At 39.3% G+C, this 13,431-nt stretch overlaps 1 protein-coding gene across 12 annotated transcripts in view; it reads right to left on the reverse strand.

The window, feature by feature from the left end:
- The window catches only part of Creb1 (cAMP responsive element binding protein 1), a 67,059-nt gene that overhangs the window by 32,269 nt on the left and 21,359 nt on the right, over nt 1-13,431 (reverse strand). For 8 of the 12 annotated variants that reach the window (XR_003736346.2, XM_028886689.2, XM_028886685.2 and 5 more), the window contains 3 exons: nt 9,083-9,229; nt 8,346-8,387; nt 1,472-1,572 (listed from right to left, as the gene is read on the reverse strand). Coding sequence is in view for 10 of the 12 variants with exons in the window: in XM_028886689.2 (XP_028742522.1) it covers nt 1,472-1,572; nt 8,346-8,387; nt 9,083-9,229 (290 nt within the window). In the remaining 2 variants the exon portion in view is untranslated. The remainder of the gene's footprint in view (nt 1-1,471; nt 1,573-8,345; nt 8,388-9,082; nt 9,230-13,431) is intronic. The other 4 variants (XM_028886690.2, XM_037210338.1, XM_028886692.2 and 1 more) reach the window with 1 other exon arrangement.

Here is a 13,431-nt window from a genome sequence, read left to right on the forward strand (position 1 = left end):
TTCTTAATACTTTGTTGGATTTGCTTCAGGATCAATGGTATTATATACTAACATGAGACATACTTCAATGTCCTCAGAATCTAACACCTGCTATATTTAAAACAAAAGAAAAGGGCTAGAGAAATGGCTCAGCAGTTACTAGCTTCAACTTCCAGCAGCAATGGCAGCTCACACTGTTTATAACTCCAGTCACAGAGGATCTGGCATCTTTTTTTAGTCCCTCCAGGTACTTTATGCCCATGTACACAGAAATACATTCAAACACTCATATAAACAAAATAAAAAAAATTAGATTATACATATTGCCTATAATATATGTCCCACAGCATAAAATTTCTTAAGACCTCAAAATCAATTGACTAATAATATTGAGAAGTAATAATTTGTGAGGATAGAAAAAAAGCTTAGTAGCAACTACAAGTGAAGTACATGGAGGAAGGTAAAGTATCAACTATGCTTTAAAAAAAGGAACAAGGCTAGAGAGAAGGCTCAGTCGTTAAGAGCATTGGCTGCTCTTCTATAGGACCCGGGTTTGATTCTCAGCATCCACAGGGCAGCTCATAACCATGTCTAACTCCAGTTCTAGGGAATCCAGTATCCTCTTCTGACCTCTGTTGGCACCATGCATACGACTGGTATATAGACACAGGCAGACAAAACACTCATACACATAAAACAAAATAAATCTAAAATAAATGACAAATAATAGGAGCTTAGATAAATAGGCATTTATAGGGAAGATAAATAGGGAAGGTAACTGTAAAATTGTGAAGTTTACTGAATTCTAGAGTAAGCTTCAGAGAGTAGTAGGCATGTTGTTTCTAGATATACTTAACATGGAGCCAACTGATATACATACTGTTCTTGACCTTTCTTCAAGGAGGCAAGGCATAGACAAGGTTGAACCCAAACTAGAGGATGTGAGCAAAGCACTACCCTGCAAACTGTTAAATACAGGTGTTCGCTAAGTACCACGACATAGAAAACACCTGTAAATGTATAGCTAAGTAGATCACTAGTGTATACCCAGAACAATGCTATAATTCAAGTGTATCCCAAATTAAAAGGGAGAGCAGCAGTCAGCACAGCTACAAAAACAGAATGAGGGGGAAACTGTCTTCCCACAACTATTGAGAGCGGCTGTTCTCAACCTTCCCGATGCTGTGCCCCTTAGGCTGTGGTGACCACAACCATAACATCTGTCTCAGTGCTCTTTCAGCACTGCCATTTTGCAAGTGTATGAACTGTAATGTAAATATCCGTGCATTCCAACGGTCATTTGGGGGCTACGACCCCCAGGTTGAGAACCACTGGTTTAGAGGAAGAAGTAGTCTTATTTTGTACAGTAGACATCAACTTATATGAGAAGTAACTCCAGAGAAATAATCTACACGGTACTGGCCTGAGCAGTTTTAGCGGTGTTCTGACACCCAATATCTGCAGGTCTCTGACTAACTGTTAAAGTATGTACCTGTAAGAAGGCCTCCTGGAAAGGATTTCCCTTCGCTTTTGGGAATCCGTTACACTATCCACAGACTCCTGTGAATCTTCACTTTCTGCAATAGTTGAAATCTGAAAACATAAAGAACAACTTTATCTTGATTATCAAATTTAGTTCCCATAAAATATTTAAGTCCAATACAAAGAATGTATATATAACTCTTACATACACTTTTAGTTTTTAATGGAGACAACTATACCAGTAAAACTCATTTCCTACAGACTAAAATGACAAGGAAACATTTGTCCTAAAAATGACTTTGAATTTCTCCCAAGCAACCAATCCTGAATATATCACTAACAGCAATTATTTCTTGCAGTTGTTAGAACAGAATTGCCAACCAAAATAAGTTTTCTGACAGTAGAACAAGAACAAATAGTTAGCCCTAAGTCTCTAACAATATGTTTTCCTATAATTGTTATGCAAACACATATTTACAGATGTACAATTAAGTCAGTGATTCTTTATCACACTGTAGATTATTTGTCCTGGCTAGTTTTATATCAACTTGCACAAGCTGGAGTCATCAGAGAGGAAGGAGCCTCAACTGAGAAAATACCTCAAAAGATTGGGCTGTAGGCAAGCCTGTGGGACATTTTCTTAATTAATGATTGACATAGGAGGGCTCAGCCCACTGAGGGTGGGGTCACCCCTAGGCTAGTGGTCCTGTTTCTGTAAGAAGGCAGGCTGAGCAAGCCACAGGGAACAAGTCAGTAAGCAGCACCTCTCCATGGCCTCCAGGTTCCTGCCCTGTTTGAGTTCCTGTCCTGACTTCCTTTGACGATGATCAGTGATATGAAAGTGTAAGCCAAATAAATCCTTTCCTCCCCAAGTTGCTTTGGTCATGGTGTTTCATCACAGCAATAGCAATCCTAACAAAGACACTGTTTTCCTGCAAGTCAGTAAACATCCTTTACTATACATAAACGTGCTTCAAAGTTGGCATTCTACAATTATTTTTGAGTAAAACTTCAAGGTAATGAGCTATGCATTTCTGTTAAGGGCCCTTAGACTGGAAAATGAGGATTAAAGACTATGTGGGGTAGCAGAAACTAGAATTTACTAATAACTTATTATGCCAGATATCATGCTAACACATCTATACAGTTCATTATCTCATACAGTAAACACCAGGTACCAGAAGAGTCCTGGTCTCATGCTCATAGAAGACAGAAGAACTGAGACACAAGCAGAGCAGGCAACTAACTCACTGTGGCCACCAAGCTAAGGAGTGTGGCCCCCGTTCACTCAATACTTCCACTTTAGACTTTACCAACATAAAATCCTGGTGGTCCCAGAGTCAGTGTTGCTAGAAGCAACAATCTTGGAGCACTTTAGACCACTCTAGATTCAAAGTCCACTCATCTGTGGATGCTTGTTTATAAAATTTATATTATCAAGTGTTTCTAGCCTACACTGTAAGGGCCTCATGTGCTTACTTCCATGAGTTACACATGATGCTGTCATACTGAGAAGCAGACTTAAACAAGACAAGAGGGCCTGTGTGGGTTAGTACCACCTCAAAATAGTCAATAGCAGCAATAAGGAAAACTATATTCAGACAAAAGAGAAATTCCAAAGGAACTCCACATGCAGGCTGGCCCCAAACAGACAATTCTCCCAGCCCTGCTTCCACGTGCTGGGGTTATAGGTATGTACCACCATGCCTTGCTCTTAACAGCTATCAAGATCTTAAGGACACACATGAACACAGAAGACCTCACTCCCGTTGAAACTCACGAAAACAAGCTCGATGAGCTAGATACTTACATACTGGGCTTGGGGATGTAGCTCAGTTGGTAGTGTTTGCTTAGTATGAACAAAAACCATGGGTTTGATCCCCAGCACCATATGAAAGTAGGTATGGTGGCTTATGACTGTAAACCTAGCACTGGGGAGGTGGAGGCAGGAGGATCAGTAAGTAGTTCAAGGTTATCCATGCTATATAGTAGGTACATAGCCAACCTGGGATGTATGATTCAACAACAAAGTCAAAATGTATAAATTAGTAAACAAAGCACACACTGGTTTTGAGGTGAAATACTGCTTTTTCAGTTGTAGCTTTGTCCCTTACACCAACTCAAGTGGATTGTGTTGCCCTTCTCCAAATTTTGACAGAAAAGAATGAACTCAATGAAAAAACCCAACCACATGGCTATAAAATGTACAACACTGAGAGAAGCCTGTGTGCCATCTTTATACTTGGAGTTAGATGAGGATGGTGCAGCTGAAGCACATGGAGCACTGTAGGGTGTTAACATGAAAGAGCTGTGCACGGGGCCAGGACTACATGGGAAACTCTAACTCTCCAATTCACTAGGAAACAAGCTGCTCTGGAAAAATGAAATCAAAGAAAAAAAACCCACACAGGATCCATGATTTCACACTAATAAAAATATCAAAATCCAATTTAATAAGTATTCATAAACATATAAGAATTAAAACCCAGCTGGGCGGTGGTGGCGCCCGCCTTTAATCCCAGCACTCGGGAGGCAGAGCCAGGCGGATCTCTGTGAGTTCAAGGCCAGCCTGGGCTACCAAGTGAGTTCCAGGAAAGGCGCAAAGCTACACAGAGAAACCCTGTCTCGAAAAACCAAAAAAAAAAAAAAGGAAAAAAAAAAGAATTAAAACCCAAATACAGACTCCATGATCATCACACTCCATCAGCAGAACTCGCCCTGACATGTCCTCACCTGCTGACATGACCACTAACGTCTGTCTCCCCAAGTTCCTTAAACAGGTCTTTAGCTTTGGCCGTTGGTAACAGTCTAGACATTTTAAAAACCCAAACTATTATTTATTTTTAAAATTTGACATTTCAAAACAACTACATAGTGGTTATAGAAATAAAGAAATATTAAAACTATAAAATCCTTTTGCAAACTTAAAAGTGTTGTAATTGGCTACAGTTAAGACTCCTGGTTTAGATAATTTTTCACTCAAAAAAGCTTAGTAAAGCCTAGAATACTGATCTTAAAACTTGCTCTGCTTATCTCCCTTACAAACAAGGAAACTGGGGTTTGGAGAAATGGCTCAGGTAAGAGCACCAGCTGCTCTTTTAAAGGATCTGATTCAATTCTCAGCACCCACATGGCAACTCACAACCACCTGTAACTCCAGTCCCAAGGACACCCTCTTATGGCATCCACAGGTACCAGGCATGCACATCTTGTACAGGCATACATGCAGGCAAATAAGGAAATCTCACATAAGGATATATATATTTGTAAATTTTAAATGTTATTTATAAAGAAGTTCTTAGGATAGGCATAAATAATAAATACTAAAAGAACAATGTCCTTAAATGTGCTTCATTGAAATATCATTTGAAAAAGAAAGGAAGGAAGGAAGGAAGGAAGGAAGGAAGGAAGGAAGGAAGGAAGGAAGGAAGGAAGGGGAAAAATGTCATTAACGTCTTTTTTTTGTTGTTTTGTTTTGTTTTGTTTTTTGAGACAGAAGGTTTCTCTGTGTAGTTTTGGTGCCTGTCCTGGATCTCTCTGTGTAGACCAGGCTGGCCTCGAACTCACAGAGATCTGCCTGGCTCTGCCTCCCAAGTGCTGGGATTAAAGGCATGCGCCACCACCACCCTCATTAACGTCTTTCAACAGTGATTCTGGTCAGGTATGGATGTGCATGCCTTTAATTTCCAGCATTGAGGCAGAGCCTGCGAGAGCTGCCTATACAGCAGTACTTACTTATACCCTGTCCACCTAGGCTTAAATTTCTGGAAATGTGATTGGATATCTACTAGTTTAAAAGAGAACTCTAAATGTAGGGATTAAGAAAACTAAGCGCCTTTTAGCTGTGCTTAAAATTTTTTTTTTCATTTCTATCAATGAGGTAAGCTGTCAATGAGATTTATCCAGTGTATTTGATCTCTGGATCTAAACTGGTTATTTTGCTCTAGCAAGGAGGTATGGCTTTTTTCTTTTTTGTAACAGGATCTCATTATATATAGCTCTGGCTGGCCTGGACCTTGCCTTGTAGACCAGGCCTGCCTTCAACTCACAGACATCCATCCCCCTTTCTGCCTCGTGAAGCCAGTGTTTAAGATGTGGTCTCCATGCCCAGCTAGTTTCATATTATCAGGGAAGTTCAGCAGCTACTGAGACTGAGACTTCTGGAAAACTGAGAAAAGTCTAAGGTTTTAAAGTGTACAGAGTTTTTAATTGTTAACCATGAAAAAAGTTTAAAAACCATCTTCAAATTTCTCTCCACAGCTTAAATTTCTTCTAAAAAGTAATTATTCTTTCATTTGTGGCTAACCTTCCCCCTACCCCCAAGAAATGATAGTACAAATGGATTTCTTTTAAAAAAAAAAAAAAAAAAAAAAAAAATCTACCAGGTAAAATATCCCTTCAAAGACCTTGCTTGCCATCACCAAGATCAGAAACTCTGGAATACTTTTGTGTTGGGTAAACAAAACAAAAGCCCCCCACAGCCCATTCTTAAATCAGACGACAGCGATGCTGTATACTGACCACAGAACCACACTATGTTGTATAAGGTGTTTACTATACTATGTTGTATAAGGTGTTTACTGCTGTCCCCATCACATCACAAAGCATTCAAGAAGAGTCTATCAACATGGAGTCTCCAGCTGTTTTCCTCCTCCTCCTTACTCTACTTAGGGGACCAGCAGTTCTAATCATGCTATTCTTTCAAATTCCAAACATACCCATGTCCACATCTTTGGACTGTTTTTATCAATAGCTTGGCTCAGCTGCCTTTGTTGCCTTCTGGTGTCTACTCACTGTGTTCCCCAGCCACCTTAGATGAATGCAGCACCTTCCCTTCGCCTCTTTCCCTACCCTTTCCCCTGTGTTATTGACCTCTGAGCACTGATCCTCACCTGACATATTTTATTTTCTCATAGTCTGTCTCTCTTCACTCAAATGTGATCTTCATGAGAACAGAGATGTACTGTTTGTTCACTGCTGCCTTTGACAGCACCTAGAACAATGACTGGCACACAGTATGTCATCAATTAACATTTGTTAAGAAATGGATGTAATAATTTAAAGTAATAAAATACATAAATCCTTTCTGGTACATTTAGACAGCACTACACTGAAATGTGGCCCAAACTGGTAAGTGCCACTACCAACCCTGTATACACTGTGAAAGTGCCATTATTTTTGCAAGGATTCTCACATTATCTATGAGATGTGATTTATACATGCAAGAATAAATTAAGGCAGCAAAGTGGAGCTGTACACGACATATTACTGCAGCTCAGTTTCTGATATCAACCCAAGTCCCCCTGTTCTTATTCTTCCATTAAAAGACGTATACCTTGCATATTTTGGGAACTTTGTTATATAACACTAACATTCCACCGTCTAGAAGTTTGAGGGACACTTTCACTCTCTGCTTAATAACTTCTTATAAACCACTACTTCCTGGTTAACACTAACCATTGTTAGCTGGCTCAAATAACCATCCAAGTTTAACAGATTCTCCTGGTTTAGAGTATCTAACATTAAAAAAGAAACACACACACACACACACACACACACACACACACACACACATTTCCATATAGTTCAGGCTTCAAGGAGTCTGACTTTCCTCTTTTATATATATATATATATATTAAAAATTATATACCTCATTGTGATGAAAATATTCTTGAAAAGATAAATACATATTTCTAACAAAGTTAAGGACATTTACTACCCGGGTTTAAGTTATGTTGCCTCAAAATTAGATTAAGAATACAAGCAACAATCAAAACCACATTTTCTTAATTAAAAATTGTAATATACATCTTGTGGCCTAGTTTTATTTTTAATTAAAACCTTCTATAGTGAAAAAGAAAGGGCCAATGTGTTCAATGTCACTTGACTTATTACAATCCAAACAAAGTAGGTCTGATCTCTAAAACTCTTGACTAGCAGACCAAGTTCTCTCCATTATGTTCTGAGAAAAATTCAGTATGGAATTAGTAATGATGGAGGATGACAAGGTAGCATTCAATGAAACAAAAACTAAGTCAAGACTACTTCTTATCATTGTGGTTTCTAGAAATTGGCCTTTATTTGAATACTACTGTCATAACTTGTTAATAAAGTCCATTCCCAGTATCTTCAGGAAGTTGCTAACTTCAGGATTTCACACGATAACAGTTCTCTACCCACAAAGTGTTAAAGCCAACCACAAGCACAAAGGAGAGAAAAAAGGACAAAAGGTAACAGCAGCTCAATACCACAGCATAAAGCTGACAAAACTTGACATGGGTTTTGATGACATTGACAGAATGGTTCCAGGACAAAGGAGGACGCACCCTCCCCCTGCCAATGTCAATCAGTTCTGGCTACCATACAAGGAAAAGCAACAGCTCTCATCACAAACATTACGGCTGAGCAAGAGAAATCAAAGGTACACCATATAATAAACGCAGAAGCAAAGGAGAGGCTTGTTGACTCTGGAAACTTTCTTTCAAGTGGGAAGGGTGTGGGGAAGGAAGGGAGACGAAGGCGTTCCACAGGAAAGAATTAGACTGCTTAGTTCTCAGGATCACCAGGTCACGGTACCAGAAAGGCATACTCTGGCTAGCCACACAGAATGTCAGCAATCAGGCTTCACTTCTAACTGTGCAGCCCCCAGGAGGTACGGCTTCCTTCCTTTTTTTCAGTGTTCATGCAATTCTGGACTACCAGTTGGAGGAGAAACAGCATAGAGAAATTAAGCAATAACCAAGCAATGAGTAGGTACAATACTCAGGCCGAGAGTTTGACTCAATCTTGAAATTCCATGTTCATAGAGAAGGACAAAGACATAAATAATTTCTCACCTTCCTTTCTAAAAATAGTTTTCTTCAAATCTAGGACCTAGGACTCACCTGAGTTCCGGAGAAAAGTCTTTTTAAGTCCTTACAGGAAGACTGTGAAGTAAAAAATATGAAACGGGAGGCTGGGGTTATGGCCTACTTGCATGAATGTTCAGTCTTTGTTTTTTTTCTTCAATCAGCTGAACTGCAAAGATTACACTGCTACCGCTCTTGGGCCCTAGGCCTATGCAGTCACCTTCAGAAGTCTAGAGTGTCTGAACTCCCTTCTACCCCAAAGGAACACACTCTCCAAAGAATCAGCCAGTACATGTGATACAGTTAACATCCTTCCGATGTACCTCCTGAACACATTATTATTTAAAAGTTATATACTCTACCTAAAAGCTCTAAACGGCCAATATCATGTCTGATGTGATCTTTAAGTACAAATTCTATCTCAGGTAAGGTCATCAATTTTTATCAAGTCTTCCCCCATACAGACTTTGGTTCATGTTCCTTAATTGAGGTACACCAGTACAGTAAGTCTTTCCCAAATATTTCCATTTATCACATGTATTTGCTATCTCTCTAAATAAATGCTTTTTCTTCTGTAGATTAAAAAATAAGGTAATTTCCTTTAGGTCTGTCCTTACATATAAAACAGATCTATACAGAATCAATATACTCCTTTACTATGAAGTATAATAAATCTAAACTGGATGTGTCCTTATTTTCACAACTAATAAAAGGAGACAGAAATGGCTATAAACAAGTTATTAAAGCATATGCAGAACTTTTTATACACATACCTGAACTGTCTGGACTTGTGGAGACTGAATAACTGATGGCTGGGCCGCCTGAATAACTCCATGAACTTGGACGGTCTGCCCATTGGGCAGCTGCACTAAGGTTACAGTGGGAGCGGATGATGTCGCATGAGCTGCTGGCATGGATACCTATAGAAACAGGGAAAGCAATTACCATCACAGAACCTGCGTGAGACTACTCAGGTTCAATATTAAGTAACTTCTAATTAGCAAAAATATGACTTTCCTGCTTGATAAGTATTTCAACAATGTGAAAGAAATCAGTGAAAAAAAAATGAAAACCCTATACAAATTCTTCTCCCCTCTACTTTTAAGCTTGTCCCAGGTGACAATAAAAAGAAAAAAGCCTGTCATCTCATGTAGCATCAATACACGCAACCCAGGCATCCTCTGAAGGCCACTTCATTCATATGGTGCTCCACATTTTCCTGCCTGCTTTTCTATCCAATTTTCTTTCTTTTTTTAAATTAAAGGCTGAGTAATAAGAATTATCTTTACTTAAAAACAAAAACATTCTAAGAGATTAATTCATCCAAGGTCAACAATAGACATGCTGGCCTTAAGCATAAAAGTTTTCAGAAAAACCATGTTTTAAAACCTTAACTTTTCAAATTTGGGCAAATAGGACTTACTAAGTCTAGAACAACACATTCTAAAATATGTATATTTTAATAGTCTAGTTTAGACTAATTACAAGCATGTCTTTTCATTAATAAGAAAGTAATTAATAATTTCAATCCCTCCCATTCAGAAAAAAAAAAAAAAACACTAAACTGGTTAACAGGTGGTATTTTAAGATGCGTGCCAGCGTGCATGCGTGTGTGCCTGTAAGAGAGGGAAAGACACACACCACTGCTCAATGTCAGAAGCGGAGATACAGAGGTTCAAAAAGGCTTCAATGGTCTAGTCATAAAAACCTCTTTATATGTCACCTTAAAAAGCTTTCAAGCCAGGCAGTGGCACATGCCTTTAAAGCCAGTATTCAGTAGGCAGATGTAGGCACATCTCTGTAAGTTCCACATCAGTCAAGGGTGCAGTGAGATGCTGTCTCAAAATAAACAAACAAAAATCTTACATTTTAATCAGTCAGAACGACATCTGCTCATACTATCAATACTAAAGAGGCTGAGGCAGGAGGATTGCTGCAAGTTTAAGCAATGCCAGCCTAAGCTACCATTCGAGCCCTGTCTGAAAAACAAAACAACTTTCATCTATTCTGAGAATATAGGAGGAATGCTGTGGTTTTTTTGTTTTGTTTTGTTTTGTGTTTTTGTTTTTAATCAAATAGCATGTTGAAGTTTCCATTTTAGATGAATCGCTTTAGTGGCTGAATAAGAGACATACATCTCAGAGGAAGAAAACGGGAGGTGGGGGACCATGAGAAAGCCCCTCTAGTGGTCAGGGTAAGGTGATAAAGGCCAGAGATAGGGTAGTCGGTGGTAAGGAAGGGCTTTTTGAATGACTAGCTGAAGAGAGGAATTCAAGGTGACAGAAGTGGCAAATATGCCAACTGGAAGAGAATGAAAGCGAGACAAGGTCTGGCACAGCTGGGGTCGGAGCGAGAGCTGTAGTGCTGAATGTCAGTTTGGAGAGACGCACAGCAGAAGTGGATGTTCCAGGGAAGCTGGGGACAGATCGTTGGAAGACAAGTTATCTTCAGCACATAGATTAAAACTAAAAGTTTTCTTTTCTGAGACGGCTACAACACCTTTCCTTATTAGTCCTATTCTCTCTGGTCACTTCATGTTATGTTTACCTGGTTTTCTAAATGAGGTGCTAGACTATCTGCAGAGTCACAAAGGTTGTCCTGTTTATAACATCAGAATCTAAGAGGAAACTAAGGAAGGATATTGTCCTCTTTAGTTTGAAAGGTTCAGCCATAAAGTTACTATGAGCTCAATGTCTCATCTTAATTCCATGGAAAGCTGTTTGAATATCTGAAGCAATTACAGAATCAGGTCTTCTTCCATGCATCCTTTAAAGGCAAACATAATAAGCTGACTTAGTGATTTCTACCCTAGTTATTCGTAAGTTTCCATAGACATGTAAACCTAACATAAAGTACTATACTGCCTGACCCCTTTCTTGTGTCTGTGGGCAGGAAACAGACAAGTAATCTAGCACGAGATGTATCTCCAGCTCTCCTTTTTTCACTTTTAAGACAGGGTCTCACTTGATTACCCAGGCTGACCTTGAACTTGTGGTCTTCCTGCCTCAGACTCCCAAGCAACAGTTACTACGGACCTGTCCTAAAGGCCTGGCCCAAAATCCCATATATTCTTAGCACACCAACTAACACAGCATTTTTACCATTTTTCATTTTATTTTTCTAGCTATTTTTATTCAATGCCAAAGATTAAACTCAGGACCTGTGCCTGCTAGGCAAGCACTCTATCCTGAGGCGCATTCCTATCACAGGTGTCCTACTCTCTGACACAGTGATGTTGCCATGTACAAAAGTGTTGGGCCACATTCACAACTATCTTGGGAAGCATGTGGCCCGGTCCCAAGTGAGACATGTTTTAACAGATGTTTCTCAAGACACACAGATGCATTCAATTTTTATAACACATACCATGGAACCTATTTTTCAGTTTTAAAATCTATTACAAATATCTCTGCACAGTCTTACTAAAAATATGGCTATACAATAGAATGTATTATAGGATTTGTTTAATAAAGTCCTATCATTACTCTTTCAAGTTTTACATTTTCATCTGGGTGTGGTGGTGAATGTCTGTAGTCCTAGGACTGAAGAAGGTGAGGCCAGCCTAGGGACACAGAGGCGCACTGTCTAGTAAACTAAAATTGGACATGATTCTCGTCATCAAGACCACAGGCTTCTTTCCACTTTATATTCTGAAAGTAAAATAAGTGTATTTTATGTTGATTATCTTTCTTCTTCTACTGCTTGGACTGATTTTGTTTTCTTATCCCTCCTATTCATTGACAAAATTGTAATCATCTTGCCTTAGCTTTACAATGTTTTCCTAGTATTCAAAAGTTGTCTGGAGTCAGAATTAAGAGGAAGTTATGTTCAAATCTACGATATACACTTCCCTCAAAGGCTCAGGGAACACAGAGAAAGAGGACGTAGAGAGAATGGACGAGTCAGAGGATGGGGAGGAATGCTGTGACACTCTGCTCTCGACATGGCACTACTGTCACACTAACAAACTCAGAACAGCTCTGATTACCTGCATAGGGTATGTGCAAGATGGAGCCTGGAACATTCTAGCATGGAGGGAATTGGGGTAGGGCTTCCTAAGCTCCCTGAGGAACTATTAGCAATGAATTGTTGCTGGGAGAAGGACAGACATTTTCTTTAGCAGTATAGCCATTTGCAAATTGTCCATACTTCAGTAAGTAATTCCCCACTCAAGTTCATGTAAGCAGCCATAATTAAACTCAGTGGGTCACAGCAATAACAACAAAAGACATCAGAATAGAAGACAACTTGGAAAGAAAGGTCTGGTGGGAGTGAAAGGGTAAAGAGGTCATGAACGTGACCCAAATACATTATATGAATGTATCAAACTGTCAAAAAAAAAGAATATTTTTTAAAGTGTGGCATATTTGTTAAGGAACTTGGATGATCAAATAAAAAATACAATTGTAACTAGATAATAAAAAAGGAGAAAAGATACGCTTTCTTAAAGTTCAAGTTTGACTACACATTCTACTTTAAGTATTCAATGCTGGAGGGCTGCCTAATGATAAACCGAACATGTTCCCTTTTGAATTCTGAATTACATTTCATCAAATTAATTTCACTTTTACATGTATAATCATATAAATGTGGAAACTAGGAAAGGAGGCAACAGAGTTTTGTAGGCTGAAGAGCAGATGGATCAGTAGTAACAAACTAAGAAGACCGCAGATGGCCAATTCATGGAGGAAGGGAAAGCCTGATTTGTACCACAAAAATCCAGATGCTTAGGATCTCCAACACTGTATAGGTAACATGAAGAAAAGGGCTGAAAGTAAATAGAAGGGTGGGTTGGAAGCTCTTTAGGAGCAGACGAATCCTTTCTCAATGCCTGTGGAAGAAAAGTCTGGCCCACTGTGGGAGAACAGTGGAGAACTCCTACACATAATGGGTCGTAACCACATAACACCAGGCTGACCGAAAGTCACCATTAAACCCCAGCCCTCTTCTCTCCCTTGGCACCCAGGCCCTTTCCATATAAATAGGATGAGTGAAACCTCTGGGGACCTGACAAACTCAAGGAGAAGGCCCAAGACAGTAACAGTTAAGACCACCACTGTCCTACAGTTAAGTTGACGGTTTGGAACTGTTGGACTCCAAACATATCCATGAAGCTTCCAAA

The sequence above is a fragment of the Peromyscus leucopus genome, chromosome 13, assembly GCF_004664715.2.
Source record: "Peromyscus leucopus breed LL Stock chromosome 13, UCI_PerLeu_2.1, whole genome shotgun sequence".
Taxonomy (NCBI): domain Eukaryota; kingdom Metazoa; phylum Chordata; class Mammalia; order Rodentia; family Cricetidae; genus Peromyscus; species Peromyscus leucopus.